This window comes from Pelophylax lessonae (genome assembly GCF_965119305.1).
Source record: "Pelophylax lessonae genome assembly, chromosome: 7".
Classification (NCBI taxonomy): domain Eukaryota; kingdom Metazoa; phylum Chordata; class Amphibia; order Anura; family Ranidae; genus Pelophylax; species Pelophylax lessonae.
The window spans coordinates 15,755,927-15,772,268 of NC_138774.1; the positions used below are offsets into that span (position 1 = coordinate 15,755,927).

The window sequence follows — 16,342 nt, forward strand, 5'->3', positions numbered from 1 at the left end:
ATTCTTTCCAACACATAGCTTTTAGGATGTGGTACTGGACAGAAATCTGTCTTTTATAGGACTGACTTTGACACCCTCTCCCAACTATTTTTTTCTCATGACCATCAATGTAATAGGGACATTCTTCCCACTGACCAACAATATAATGGGGGACATTCTTCCCACTAACCATCAATGTAATGGGGGAAATTCTTCCCAACAAAAATCAATGTAATGGGGGACATTCTTCCCAACAACAATCAATGTAATGGGGGACATTCTTCCCAACAACCATCAATGTAATGTGGGACACTCTTCCCAACAACCATCTATGTAATGTGGGACATTCTTCCCAACAACCATCAATGTAATGTGGGACATTCTTCCCAACAACCATCAATGTAATGTGGGACATTCTTCCCAACAACCATAAATGCAATGGGCGACATTCTTTCCAATAACCATCAATGTAATGGGGGACATTCTTCCCAATACCATCAATGTAATGGGGGACATTCTTCCCAACAACCATCAATGTAATGGGGGACATTCTTCCCAACAATCATCAATGTAATGGGTGACATTCTTTCCAACAACCATCAATGTAATGGGGGACATTCTTTCCAACAACCATCAATGTAATGGGGGACATTCTTTCCAACAACCATCAATGTAATGGGGGACATTCTTTCCAACAACCATTACAATATCTGTATGGTTTTAATGAATACTTTTCTTGTGCAATGAAATCGCTCTATATGAGCTTTTACGGTACCTTTTTAAAGTCCTCTATCTAGTTTGTTACATACAATTTTTGTAAACATAGCTTTTAGGATGTGGTACTGGACAGAAATCTGTCTTTTATAGGGCTGACTTTGTCACCCTCTCCCAACAAAATGTTTTCTCATGACCATCAATGTAATAGGGACATTCTTCCCACTGACCAACAATATAATGGGGGACATTCTTCCCACTAACCATCAATGTAATGGGGAACTTTCTTCCCACTGACCATCAATGTAATGGGGGTCATTCTTCCCAACAACTATCAATGTAATGGGGGCATTGTTTCCACTGGCCATCAATGTAATGGGGGCATTCTTCCCTCTGGCCATTAATGTAATAGGTGTCATTCTTCCTACTGGTCATCATTGTAATGGAGGCACTCTTCCTACTAGTCATAAAAAAAAAATGGGGGCATTCCTCCTGCTAACCACTAATGTAATTGTGGTATTCCCACTGACCATCAACGTAATAGGGACATTCTTCCCAACAACCATAAATGGAATAGGGGACTTTCTTCCCAACAACCATTAATGTAATGAGGGACATTCTTCCCAACAACTATCAATGTAATGGGGGCATTGTTTCCACTGACCATCATTGTAATGCGAGCATTCTTCCATCTGGCCATCAATGTAATGGGAGCATTCTTCCCACTGGCCATCAATGTAATGGGAGCATTCTTCCCACTGGCCATCAATGTAATGGGAGCATTCTTCCCACTGGCCATCAATGTAATGGGAGTATTCTTCCCACTTGCCATCAATGTAATGGGAGTATTCTTCCCACTGGCCATCAATTTAATGGGAGCATTCTTCCCACTGGCCATCAATGTAATAGGGGCATTCTTCCCACTGGCCATCAATGTAATAGGGGCATTCTTCACACTGACCATCAGTGTAGTGGGGGACATTCTTCCCACTGACCATCAATGTAATAGGGGCATTCTTCTCACTGACCATCAATATGGGCATTCCTGCCACTGGCCATCAATTTAATAGGGGCGTTATTCCCACTGGCCATCCATGTAATGGGTGGCATTCTTCCCACTGGCCATCCATGTAATGGGTGGCATTCTTTCCACTGGCCACCCATGTAATAGGTGGCATTCTTTCCACTGGCCATCAATAAAATGGGGCTATTCCTCCTTCTAACCACCAATGTAATCTGGGTATTCTTCCCACTGACCATCATTGTAATAAAGGTATTCTTCCAACTGACCATCATTGTAATAAAGGTATTCTTCCCACTGATCATCATTGTAATAAAGGTATTTTTCCCAATGACCATCAGTGTAATGGGGGAAATTCTTCCCAACAACCATAAATGTAATGGGGTACATTCTTCCCAACAATCATCAATGTAATGGGGGACATTATTCTCAACATATATCAATGTAATAGGGGCATTTTTTCCTCTGATCACCAGTGTAAGGGGCATTCTTCCCCCTGGCCATCAATGTAATGGGTGGCATTCTTCCCACTAGCCATCAATGTAATGGGTGGCAATCTTCTCACTGGCCATCAATAAAATGGGGATAACCCTCCTGCTTACCACCAATGTAATAATCCATGTAATAACGGTATTCTTCCCACTAACCATCAGTGTAATGGGGGATATTCTTCCCAGCAACCATTAATGCAATGGGGGACATTCTTACCAACAACCATCAATGATCACCAGTGTAAAGGCCATTCTTCCCATTGGCCATTTAATGGAGTTGGGGAAATTCTTCCCAACAACCATCAATGTAATGGGTATTCCTCCCTCTCATTTGCAAGGAATTTGTTCAGCAGTTTCCCTGAGACTTGAAGATAATTTTTAGGGTTCCTGTTGGGTTAGAACAGGGGTCTTCAAACTATGGCCCTCCAGTTGTTCAGGAACTACAATTCCCATCATGCCTAGTCATGTCTGGGCATGTCAGAGTTTTACAATGCCTCATGGGATGTGTAGTTCTGCAACAGCTGGAGGGCCGTAGTTTGAGGATCCGTGGGTTAGAGGGTTGAGGAAGGCCAATTAAGCAAGTCAGTTACGTATTTCAACCTGGCAGTAGTTGCCTTGTGTTACATTTACAGTGGTAATTCTGTGATAACAATTTCTGTCTTTATCTTCTGCAGATTAAAGGGTCTTGGACAGGTAAAAACCGCGTGCAAAACCCATACAGTTACGGCAACCTTGTGAAGAACTGCTGCGAAGTGTTATGTGGTCCTGTTCAGCCCAGGTATGGTGGCAGCACTCTCACATTTATTCATTTTACAAGGGAAGAAGAAGCACAGCATTGTAGAACAGAATATAATGCCATAAATCACTTATTTACTTTTTTTTTTGGTCTTTCCTGAAAGTGGTTGTAAACCTCAGACATGAAATATGAACAAAGACTATCCCTCTATAGTGTGTACTTGATTGCCTAAATCCAGAGCACTACATGCCATTTCTCTCTTCTTTGTCTGCAATCAGCATTACGTCACTTCTGATGAGTTTGCCTGACACCAAGATAAAAATGGTGACAAGGGAGGGGACAGTCTGTGATTGACAGCCTCGTTTCCTGTGTAGAGGGGGAAGGATGTCCCCCCCACCCCCCCCCCCCCCCACCCCTCCAGTCAGCTGTCAGAGCTCTCCTAACTGATCAAACTTCAGCTCTCCACCCTCTGCTTTTCAGTGCTCAGAGATTCTGTTTAAATTCTGCGCTTTAAATGGATGGAAGAGAAAGACTGCTGCAGATAGACATGTACAACTTATGTAGGAGGATTTGTTTTTTCTCTGTGTATCACCTGAGGCCAGTCACTTCACTGGGTATATGGAAGGGTTTACAACCACTTTAAAGCGCAGTTACACCCCCACCCCCCACTCCAAAAATTAAAAGTTAGCAGCTACACATACTGTACACATACTGTAGCTGCTGACTTTTAATATTAGGACACTTGCCTGTCCTGGAGTCCAGCGATGTTGGCACCGCAGCCGATGTTTCTATCAGCTGTCGGGTGCTGCCGCCGCCATTGCCGGTAAGGGAACCAGACAGTGAAGCCTTGTGGCTTCACGGGGCGGGGCCCTACTGCGCATTCGGATTGGCCCCAGCGGCGGAGGAAGGAGGAGGGGGCCAAACTCCCAAGGGATAGCGCCGTCTCCCGGAAGTGGGGAAGGGTACCTGTCAAAAATAAGTACCCATTCCCCCCTCCCCCCTGAAAGGTGGCAAATGTGGCCAGGGCCGCTGATAGGGGGGGACCACCAGCCCTCTTGTAGGGGGCCCGAGCACACAGGGGGGCCCACACAGAGAGGGGTATTAGTGATGGACAACAAATACAGAAATCTTCCTCCAGCACCTGAATCTGATCTGTCCCTCTCCCTGCTATCAGCTTTTATCTGCTGAGAAAGACAGTTGTCCCCCACTAATCCCCCTCCCTGTGTGGGCCCCCCTCCCAGCACTGGCTCTAATGTTAGCTCTGCTCCCGAGTTTATCTGTAACTTTGTTTCTCTCCCTCTGTCTCTCTGATCCCAGAGCTCCAACTGCCCAGCCTGTATATTTTTTCCATCTCATCTTCATTTTTATTTATTAACATAGTTTTTTCTTTTAGATTTAGCAGGAATTATGTGAGTTACATTGTATTTGTGTCTGCTAATAGTGATTTTGTTGTAACTTTAGCTAAATATATCTTTAATATTTTCTTGGGGGGGCCCTGCTAGGTAGTCTGTTTGGGGCCCCCGCGATTTCTAACAGCAGTCCTGAATGTGGCACCGGAGGGGGGGGGGGAAGCAAATGAGAGGAAGTTCCACTTTTGGGTGGAACTCCGCTGTAAACGTCAACAGTGAAAAATAACTTTTCAGTTCCTATAGCAGAATGCATGTTGTCTGAAAACACTTGTCTGTCTCCGGACACTGCGGGTAATTTCAAATTCTCCAGTCTCAGCTGCAGTCTTTTACTTCATCCAAGTGGTGAATCTGCAGCTCGGCCAATGCGGCGCCTTAGCAGCTGCCTGCCAAAGAAGTGGCATGCCAAAAGGCTGAGTTAGAAAAGGCTGAGTCCTTCATTCTGAATGCAGCAGGGCTGAGGAAATTTCATGTCACTCTGAAAAAGATTCAAATATAATAAGATACACTATAGAGCTGCATGATTCTGGATAAAATGAGAATCACCATTTTTTTGCTTTGAATAAAGATCACGATTCTTGGTGTAACATCATATACCTTATACAAAAAAATTGGGCTAACTTTATAAACTGATTTGTTTTTTTTTAAATTCATTAAAGCGTATTTTTTCCCAAAAAACTGCGTTTGAAAGAGTTCTCCGCAAATACAGTGCGGCATAAAAGATTGCAACAATCGCCACTGTAGGCCTCATGCACACAGGACGTTATAAAAATGCCTATAGCTTTGTAGTGAGTTTTTCAGCGTTTTTTTTAGCTTTTTTTGCATTGGCATTTTTCAGCGTTTTCAGTGTTTTTTGGCGTTTTTAGATAAAAATCACCTCTCTGCTATTTTAGTAACTCCGACTTTCCCACAATGCAATGCTTGCCAGAATTGCATCGCATGGGTGTTCACACCCATGTGACGTGGGGTCCCCCACAAGTCCACACCCGACCCTTCGGTCTGGTATGAATTTTAAGGGGAACCCCACGCCAAAAACAAAAAAACATGGCGTGGGGACCCCCCCTCAAAATCCATACCAGACCCTTATCCAAGCATGCAGCCTGGCAGGTCCGGAAGGAGGGAGGGCAAGTGCTCCCCCTGAACCATGCCAGGGCACAAGCCCTCCACATGGGGGGGTGTGTGCTTTGGGGTGGGGGGGGCTATGTGCCCCAAAGCACACCCCCCCTTGTGGGGGGGGGGGCGGGATCTGGGGGCCCCCTTGTTAAAGGGGACTTCCAGATTCCGAAAAGCTCCCTGCTCACAGACCCCCACCACCACCGCCCAGGGTTATCGGGAAAAGACCCTGGTCCCCAACATGAGCCCCCCCAGCCCCAAAGCACCCACCCCTTCATGTTGAGGGTATGTTGCCTGGTATAGACCTTTCATGACCTGCTGGGCTGCATGCTCAGATAAGGTTCTGGTCAGGGTTTGGGGGAGGGACCCCAATGTAGGGCACTCCCTATGTTTAGGGCATGGGGCCTGGTATGGTCTTGGGTAAGAGAGGGCGGGCACTTGCTTGCTCATTCCACCCCCCTCCTCTTTCCTGACATGCCGGGCTGTGTGCTTGGATGAGGGTCTGGTATGGATTTTGGAGGGGGACTCCACCCAGTTTTCTTAATTTTAGCTTGGGGTTTCCCTTCAAGATCCTCAGAGCACAAGTCGCATGCCACACGTCGGATAAGTTAAGATGATGATCTGACTTGGATGTGACTTGCATTAAAATCAATGTGCTGAAATTGTTCCCAAGTCGGTCTAAAGTAGGGCAGGAACCTTTTCCAAAGTGGGCTTGACTTGTGCCAGACCAGTTACATAGTAGGTGAGGTTGAATAAAGACAATAGTCCATCCAGTTCAACCTGTGTAGGTGTATGTGGCCGTAATCATCTCGCATACCCCTGAATGTTCTCATTCTTGAGATGTATGTCTAAGAGTCTTTTGAAAGCCACCATACTTCCCGCAGAAACCACCACTTGTGGTAGAGAATTCCACAATCTTGTAGCCCTAACAGTAAAGAACCCCCTACATTGCCTGAGGTTAAAACGCTTCTCTAATCGCATTGTATGCCCTCGAGTCCTCATGCCATCCTTCCAACTGAATAGCTTATTTTCTATGCTGAGATCACCATTGAGATATTTATAAATTGCTATCATGTCCCCTCTCAGGCTTCTTTTTTCCAGGGAGAATAAATCAAGTGATTGCAGACGCTCTTCATAATTAAGGTCCTCCAATCCCCTAATTAGTTTAGTTGCCCTTCTCTGGACTTTCTCCAGCTCCAACACATCCCTCCTGAGGACCGGCGACAGTTAAGACAGCTGTCATAGGGAACCATTTATTTATACACGTCATGTGACATGTGCTCCCATAGTAGGAGCGTGTGAACCGGGCCTAATGGGCAAATTGTTGCATCAGCTCTGCAACTTCAGATAAACTGCAGTCTTGGTGTGTTCACTCTGGTATTGGATTGTCCTTACCAGCATTAAACCTCCAGAATATAGGAGACACCCTGAAACATCTCCGGCTGTTCTTTCTGTGATCACCATCATAGTTCATTACAAAAATAATTTCCACTAATCCGCATGACTCTGCCAACAAGTTTTTCGAGATAACTTTCTGAAAACCTATGTTTTGAAAGTTTCCTAAACGTTCCTAAAAGATTGCTACCATTTTAAAGTAGTAGGGGATCTCAAATCTGATCTCCGGCCTTCTCTTCAGTCTTGCACAGTTGTACCGGCTGCTCTCCTGGACTGAAATGGCTTCCTCTGATTTCACTGATCACTCTCTGAGTTTCTCAAAGTGTGCAGTATTAGAAGCTGCATTAAGTCAGATAGAGCCCACCTCATTTCCTGGCTAGAGGACATCCAGCATCATGAAGCCTGTCCCTGGTCTGCCACTTTATTCATTGGATTTCAGTTCTTTTAGTCATGGAAGCTCAGCATCACCTGTGGGCATTACCTAGGATGGCCTGCATGTAAAACAGCCTGCTTAAGAACGCCACTCCTCTAGACGAACACCCACCCAGCAAGGCATTTTGATATTTGCATTACTCCTCCCAAGAGCCAGTTTCAAGACTAAGGACTCTTGAGAGGAGTACTTGTGATGGGACCGACGCACAATGTGCTTGCGTTCTTCCATCAGTTTATGGCTTCCTCCAGTCTTGAACTTGGGTATCAGATATTATAGCTGCCTATTGCAACCAAGAGCTAGACAGCACTCGTTTTAGCCGCAAACTCTGAAACGGATTTATTGAACAAGAATACAAACTTTATATACACTTGAGAAGTATGTCAGTCATTACATGAACAATGACCCAAATATTTACCCAAAACATCACACAATGGTTTAGATAACGAGGTAGGGCTGACTCTTGGCAACTCCCCTTCTAGCAACTACTTTAGCTGACAAGGATATCATTAACATGCTAATTAACTTAGCACTTAAACTAGCCTAGGTGGAGTACATGGAATCAACATAATCAACAATGAGTGGAAGACAGGTGGTGGAGCTGATGATCTTAGCATCTGCTATTAGTCTGACTGTCTTGGGCAGACATGGACTTAAATCCAAAGTAACATTACTCCAAGGGCCCCACATATAGTGTCTGTCTTTCATACCCAGTGACGGTGACTACCGTCGCATATCTCCCCCCCCCCCCCCCCAAAGGTAGACTAACCAGGTACCAGACCTCCAATCGGTCTGTGCCTGAGTTAGTTGGGTAACAAGTCCCAAAGAGTCAATCCATCCTGGCAGCCTCCTCCACAAAGTTCCACATAGTTTGTTAGTTTGTCCCGGCAGGGCGCATGGAGCTCTCAGCTGATCAGTCTGTGGAAGCCTGGTTTGGGCAGGCCAGACTTGGCTTCTCAGTCACCCTGTGCCCCTAATAAGCACAGGGTGAATTAGACATAGGAGGGTCCTAGGGAGCCGAGAGAGGGATTTCCCAACATCTCTAAGGTAAGCTTTGTTCCACGGGCCCCCCATCCAAAGTGACTCCCGTCACACCCCCAGCATACACCCAACAAAGAGCAGTATTCCCTCACAAGCCAGGACCCATAGTCAGTAGGCAAGAGGCTAGCCTGCAGTCCCCTCCATAAGCCTCTGTCCTGAGTGAGTTTGTCACAGTACTGAGGCACATACTGAGGCAGGGCGCTGTTATGTTTTCAGAAAGCTATCTACACCACCCTGCCGGCCCTTCCCAAATGTTATAAATTGAGTTCAGTTTAAATATTTGATCCCCAAGCGAATCATTACTTAGTACTTTTAGTGGAGAAACCCTTGTTGGCAAGCACAGAGGCAAGACATTTCTTGAAGTTGGTGACCAGGTTTGCACACATCTCAGGAGGGGTTTTGGTCCACCTTTCTTTACAGATCTTCTCTAAATCCTTAAAGTGGTTGTAAAGGCAGAAGTTTCATTCTATGCATTAAGATAAAAAGCCTTAGGTGTGCAGCAGCCCCCCTAATGCCTGAGCCCCATCTCGATCCAGCGATGTGCCCAAGTGTCTTGGCCATCCAGGAATCTCCATCTTGAATGGCTGAGACACAGCAGCGGCGCCATTGGCTCCTGCCGCTGTTAATCAAAGATAGTTAGCCAATGAGGTTAGGGAGGGGTGGGGCTAAACCGCAGCTCCATGTCTGAATAGATACAGAGCTGTGGCTAGGCTTGGGTGCCCCCATAGCAAGCTGCTTGCTGTGGGGGACACTCGATCCGGGAGCGCCGGCGAGGGCCCCAAAAATAGGAGAATCTGGGCTGCTCTGTGCAAAACCATTTCACAGAGCAGGTAGGTATAATATGTTTGTTATTTTTAAAGAAAGAAAAAAACGTCTTCTCAAAGTTTCAGCTCCCTCCATAACATTTCTATAGGATTAAGGTCTGGAGACTGGCTAGGCCACTCTGTCCTTAATTTGCTTCTTCTTGAGCCACTCCTTTGTTGCCTTGGCTGTATGTTTTGAGTCATTGTCATGCTGGAAGATCCATCCACGACCCATTTTCAGTGTTCTGGCTGAGGAAAGAAGGTTCTCATCCAAGATTTACCAATACATGCCCCCGTCAATGCGGCAAAGTTGGCCTGTACACAAATTTGCAAATTTGAACGTTTTATTTTTTGGAAAAAAATGGTTTAGTATTTAGGATGATGTGGCACCTATAGACTGGATTGTCAAACCGGGTCCACTCTCCCTATTTATAGTTTGAATATTCATGTGCGTTCTAATAAAATAAGATGTCATATGTGGTTTTTCCCGGTGATGATGATGAATGACGCCCGTTGTCTCTTTGTAGCGTGCTGGACAGGAGAGGGATATTACAAGAGCCTGTAAGTCTTCCAGGACAGTCTGAGCCGGAAAACGGAGCCCCTCCGCAAGATTCTGTAAGTTGGTCCAAACTGTTAGAAATTCCAAACTGCCTTCCAGAAATCCTATTGCTGAACATTCTCTTGTCTGTATGAGGACATATTTTCCGCTGAGCTTTTCTGCTGATCAAAGATGAATGTATTCTGGAAATGGTTACATTACTTCTGTTCTATGTCCTCTATGCTCTCTTCATGCTGATAGTCTCTGACCTTTTACAGAGGACTCTTCCACCCATCAGATCCTCCTTTATACCCTAATAGATTGTAAGCTCTTCCACCCACTGTATCCTCCTTTATGCCCTAATAGATTGTAAGCTCTTCCACCCACTGTATCCTCCTTTATACCTGAATAGATTGTAAGCTCTTCCACCCACTATATCCTCCTTTATGCCGTAATAGATTGTAAGCTCTTCCACACACTGTATCCTCCTTTATGTCCTAATAGATTGTAAGCTCTTCCACCCACTATATCCTCCTTTATGCCCTAATAGATTGTAAGCTCCTCTACCCACTGTATCCTCCGTTATACCTGAATAGATTGTAAGCTCTTCCACCCACTATATCCTCCTTTATGCCGTAATAGATTGTAAGCTCTTCCACCCACTGTATCCTCCTTTATGCCCTAATAGATTGTAAGCTCCTCCACCCACTGTATCCTCCTTTATGCCCTAATAGATTGTAAGCTCTTCCACCCACGGTATCCTCCTTTATGCCGTAATAGATTGTAAGCTCTTCCACCCACTGTATCCTCCTTTATGCCCTAATAGATTGTAAGCTCCTCCACCCACTGTATCCTCCTTTATGCCCTAATAGATTGTAAGCTCTTCCACCCATCATATCCCCCTTTATGCCCTAATAGATTGTAAGGTCTTCCACCTACTGTATCCTCCTTTATGCCCTAATGGAATGTGAGCTCTTCCACACACTGTATCCTCCTTTATGTCCTAATAGATTGTAAGCTCTTCCACCCACTATATCCTCCTTTATGCCCTAATAGATTGTAAGCTCTTCCACCCACTGTATCCTCCTTTATGCCCTAATAGATTGTAAACTCTTCCACCCACTATATCCTCCTTTATGCCCTAATAGATTGTAAGCTCCTCTACCCACTGTATCCTCCGTTATACCTGAATAGATTGTAAGCTCTTCCACCCACTATATCCTCCTTTATGCCGTAATAGATTGTAAGCTCTTCCTCATATACAACCTATATGAAAAGTTTGGAGACTCTGTTGAGTAGATCATTCTTTCTTTTAACCTCGAGTTGTCTTTTTTGCCCGCACAGGTGGCTGCCATCCCACTGATGCCAACAGAAGCTGAGCAGGCCAAGACTCCTGAGGGACCCACGGAGCCCAACGCTCTAGAAATGACTGTTCAAGTCCCCAAAGAGCCGGAAGGAAGTCCGGACACAGAAAAGTAGACGCTCTTACAGGATTCCTCTGTGGAAAAACGAAAAAGTCGCCTGACGCAATGACGGGAAAAGTGACCGGGAGGCTCTACAAATTTTTCTTTAGTATTTGCTTGTGTTCATTATGAAGGTGAATTGTCTTGCGAGATGAAGATTTATCCTTTTTATCAGTATAGAAGAGTGCTCAACGAAACTGACTACAGGTGCTAGCCCGAAAATTAATGATGCCAATGACTCAACCCTGGAGAGTGCTACAAAAGCGAGAGGCCAGCCCTGCTGGGCCCCTAGTGCAGTGTCTTGTTTTTTTTTTTTCTTTCTTCTGTTCGGGAGCTGGTTCTTCGGACTTCTATTTACACTCGTATTATGCATTTTCCTCGATCGACAGCGAGAAACTTGGCAGTCTGTCCATCCAATAATGCTTGCACTGCAGGAGGATAGAACTGGTCTGTCAGTCGGGGGGGAACTGTGTGTCATATAATTGGCACCTTATTCAAAAATATGCATTGATGCATTGCTTTTTATTTAAAATTGCCATGCCTAAAAAAAAAAAAAAAAAAAAAGAAAAAAGGGGGGCTGGAAGGACAAAAACATCTGGCCTGGAACTTTTTTTTTCCTTGCATTTTTCTCACGGATGTCAAAGCAAGGTTCCTAAGTGATGACCATGTGTACTCGTCTTCTACAAGTCTATCTTTGGGCAAACCGTAATATTTGGCTCTCCAAAGTTGCACTCCTCCTACCCCAGCCCCCCCCCCCCTCTTCATTACCCATAATTCTGATACATGAAATTGATGTTTGTTCATGTGCTGTGGATCCATTTTATTCCATATTCAACCCATCCCTTATCATGATGTAGGTTTTTGTGGTCTTGCAGATCTCTGTAGATAGAAGTTGGACCAGTAGCACCCTGACAACCTTCTTTTTTTTTTTTCCCTCCCCTTTTTGGGGCATTTTGGATCACCTTCGTCTAAAGATCGGAAAATGTTTTGCTGCTCCTGTTTTATATTCCTGTTATAAGACTGTGTAGAGTGTTAATTTTTTTTTTTTAATAATTTATTGATTGTTCATAAAGTGTTTTCTATTTAATTCATTTTTTAATATGATTACCCAGTAGTTGTAGACTGGACCTTGAAAATAAGTGTTTGCTACGTTGTATTGTTTGCACCTTTTCATTTTTTTTTCTTTCCCTCTTGAATTGAGAAATAAAGTATGATTTTTAATTTTGGGGAGAGTTAAAATTTCTCCCAGTCGTTCCATATAAAATTAGGGCTTGGTTCAGTTTGGGTAAAAGTTGAGGTTTGTTTATTCCTTTTTTTTTTTTCGCTTCAGTTTGGGTAAAAGTTGAGGTTTATTTATTCCTTTTTTTTTTTTGTAGAGATGGATAAAAAGTCCTAATCGAGCTTCATTTAACATGAGGTGAAACCATTTTTAAAATAATCAGTTTTAATCCTGCACCTTTTTGATATTTTTTTCCCCCTCTTGGATTGAGAAATAAAGTATGATTTTTAATTTCCGGGAAAGGTAAAATTTCTCCCAATAGTCCCATACAAGAATTTTGCTCGGTTCAGTTGAGTAACAGTTGAGGTTTGTTTATTCCTTTTTTTTTTTTTTTCGGTTCAGTTTGGGTAAAAGTTGAGGTTTGTTTATTCCTTTCTTTTTTTTTTTTTGTGTAGGAATGGATAAAAAGTCCTAATCGAGCTTCATTTAACATGAGGTGATACCATTTTTAAAATAATCAGTTTTAACCACTTAAGCCCCGGAGGATTTTGCTGCTAAAAGACCAGGGGGTTTTTTGCGATTTTTTACTGCGTGACTTTAACGGACAATTGCGCGGTCGTGCGACGCTGTACCTAAACGAATTTGACGTCCTTTTTTTCCCACAAACAGAACTTTCTTTTGGTGGTATTTGATCACCTGTGCTATTTTTTGATCATGCGCTATAAACAAAAAAAGAGCGTAAATTTTGCAAAAATAACAATATTTTTCACATTTTTTTATATGAAATTCCCCCAAAAAAATGTAAAAATCAAAATTTTTTAACATTTTCGGCCAATTTGTTTTATGCTACATATGTTTGGTAAAAAAAAATCGCAAAAAGCGTATTTTGATTGGTTTGCGCAAAAGTTATCGCGTTTACTAACAAAGGGAAAGATTTTTGTCATTTTTGGTGTTTTTTTTTTTTAATGCGTAATGGCGGTGATCTGCGATTTTTTTTTTTTGCGGTACTGCGACATTGCGGCAGACAGATCGGACCCTTGACTGACATTTTTGACACTTTTGGGGTTACCAGTGACATTACTGCAGTAATCAGTGCTATACAGATGCACTGTTACTGCAAAAATGACACTGGCAGGGAAGGGGTTAACTGTATTGGAGAGGGAGGGGTTAAGTGTGTCCTAGGGGCGTGTTTCTAACTGTAAAGGGACATGGCTATTGGTGTAAAAACAGAGATCGACGGTTCTACATAGTAGAACCGTCTGATCTTCATTTTTACACCAGGGAGAATGACGGGCGGTTTGTTTACATAAGCCGTCCGCCTTTCTCCCTTCACCGGAGCGATCGTGAGTGACCGGCGGACGATCGGGTCCGCCGGTCACACGCACTGACTTGTCAGTGAACGAGCCGGGGGGGCGCGCGCCCGCCCGCAATTGGCTCACAAGTCAGTGACAGGCGAGTGACGTACCCCTACGTCACTCTGCCTGGCCGGGGCTGACCGCCGCAGTATATAGTCGTGCGGCGGTCGGCAACCGGTTAATCATGCACCTTTTTGATTATTTTTTTTTTTACCCTTTCTTGGATTAAGAAATAAAGTATGATTTTTAATTCCGGGGAAAGTTAAAATTTCTACAAGTAATCCCGTATAAGAATTTTGCTCGGTTCAGTTGAGTAAAAGTTGAGGTTTGTTTGTTTGGTTTCTGTTTTTGTTTTTTTGTAGGGATGGATAAAAAGTCCTAATCGAGCTTCATTTAATATGAGGTGAAACCATTTTAAAAATAATCAGTTTTAATCATGCACCTTTTTGATATTTTTTTTGTCGCCCCCCCTCTTGAATTGAGAAATAAAGTATGATTTTTAATTTCGGGGAAAGGTAGAATTTCTCCCAATAGTCCCATACAAGATTTTTGCTCGGTTCAGTTGAGTAAAAGTTGAGGTTGGTTTGTTCCTTTTTTTTTTTTTTTTTTGTTTATTTTATTTTTTTTGTAGAGATGGATAAACAGTCCTAATCAAGCTTGAATTAACATGAGGTGAAAAAAAAAATTAATTAGGGCTACTTTTAATTTAATATTTTTAACCCTGGTATGATTGCTCATTTTGACTTTATATGTATTTGGAAATCCTTCAAGTATGTGGACTCCTATTTAACTTAAAAAATTATAGTAATTTGTAGAGCTGCACGATTAATCGTATGAAAATCGCGATCTCGATTCACCCCCCCCTGACGATCTAAACCTGACATATGCTTGATTCTTTGCATAGCTGTGAGGAAGCAGAGAGAACAGCTGTGGAAAAAAAAAAAAAAAAGCCTCTGCAAATGCCTATCAGCATTATCTCCCAGTAACTATAAACAAAATGATTACATTGTATCTTTTCCTTCCCTCTGCCAGGGAGAAAGGAAGTTTAACCTCTTAAAGACTGGACCTTTTTCTGACACTTGTTGCTTGCAAGTTAAAATCAGTTTTTTTTTGCTAGAAAAGTACTTGGAACCCCCAAACATTTTATATATTTTTTTAGCAGAGACCCTACAGAATAAAATGGCGAATGTTGTAATATTTTATGTCACACTGTATTTGCGCAGCAGTCTTTCAAACGCAATTAATAGACTTTAATGAATAAAAAAAAAAAAAACGTAACAGTAAAGTTATCCCAATTTTTTTTTTGTTACACAGAGAATCGTGATCTTTATTCCAAGCTAAAAAATCGTGATTTTCATGTTGGCCAGAATCGTGCAGCTCTAGTAATTTGTATTATCTATAGATAGACACTTTTGGACATATAGAAATTGTGATCCCATTTTATTATTTTGTAAAAAAAAAACACCAATATGATGGAATTCTTATTTTAAAAAAATGTCCTAATTGAGCTTGACTTAACATGGTGTGAAAAATGTTTAAAAATGAATCCGTTAGGGCTACTCTTTTTTTTTTTTAAACCCTGGTAAGATAGCTCGTTTGAAAGAATGTGGACTCATATTTGTCCTAAAATTATTCTAGTGGTTTGTATATTCTATAAATAGACATTTTTTGGACATATAGTATGATACAATATGATCCATTTTTTTTTTCCTTGTAAAAACCACCAATATGAATGAATTTGTTCCAAAAAAAAAAATGTGCTTCTTACAAATTCTTTGAACAATTTATTCATTGTTCATGAAGTGTTTTCTATTTAATTCATTTTTTAATATGATGACCCAGGGGTTGTAGACTGGACCCTGAAAAGAAGTGTTGCTACGTTTTATTGTTTGCACCTTTTTTGATATTTTTTTTCCCCTCTTGGATTGAGAAATAATAATTAAATTATTAATTAAAATTAATTTTGGGGAACGTTAAAATTTCTCCCAGTAGTCCTATATAAGAATGTGGCTCAGTTCAGTTAAAAGTTTGGTTAGGTAAAGGTCGAGGTTTGTTTATTCTTTTTTTTTCTCGTAGGAATGGATAAACTGTTCTAATTGAGCTTGACCTAACATGAGTTGAAATTTTTAAAAAAAGTAATCAGTAAGGGCTACTTTTGCTTTAATTTTTATTTTTTTTTTAATCCTGGTATGATAGCTTGTTTAGCTTTTATATGTATTTGGAAAGCCTTCAAGAATGTGGACTCATTTGACCTAAAATATTATAGTAATTTGTATTATCTAAAATATAAATGAAAAAAGCTGCGCTAAGTGAAAATGATATCATATACGGTCCTTTTCACTTAGCGCAGCTTTTTTCATTTATATTTACTTGGGATGTTTGTCACATTTAAGTTGCAGCTATAATTTTTTGATATTTAGCGCAGTTTTTCTCTTCCTAATTTGTATTATCTATAGATAAACATTTTTGGACATATAGTATGATAGATCCCATTTTATTAGTAAAAACCACCAAATTGAAAGAATTCTTAGCAAAAAAAAAAAAAAAAATGTCCTAATTGAGCGTGTCTTAACATGAGGTGAAAAATGTTTTAAAAATGAATCACTTTTAATTTAATTTTTTTTTTTTTTAACCCTGG

At 42.0% G+C, this 16,342-nt stretch overlaps 1 protein-coding gene across 1 annotated transcript in view; it reads left to right on the plus strand.

The window, feature by feature from the left end:
• The window catches only part of ZDHHC9 (zDHHC palmitoyltransferase 9), a 128,157-nt gene extending 116,571 nt beyond the window's left edge, over positions 1-11,586 (plus strand). The window contains exons 8-10 of the mRNA XM_082263615.1: positions 2,880-2,983; positions 9,657-9,744; positions 11,012-11,586. Coding sequence (XP_082119741.1) covers positions 2,880-2,983; positions 9,657-9,744; positions 11,012-11,146 — 327 coding nt within the window. The 3' untranslated portion in view covers positions 11,147-11,586. The remainder of the gene's footprint in view (positions 1-2,879; positions 2,984-9,656; positions 9,745-11,011) is intronic.
• Positions 11,587-16,342: the final 4,756 nt, after the last annotated feature.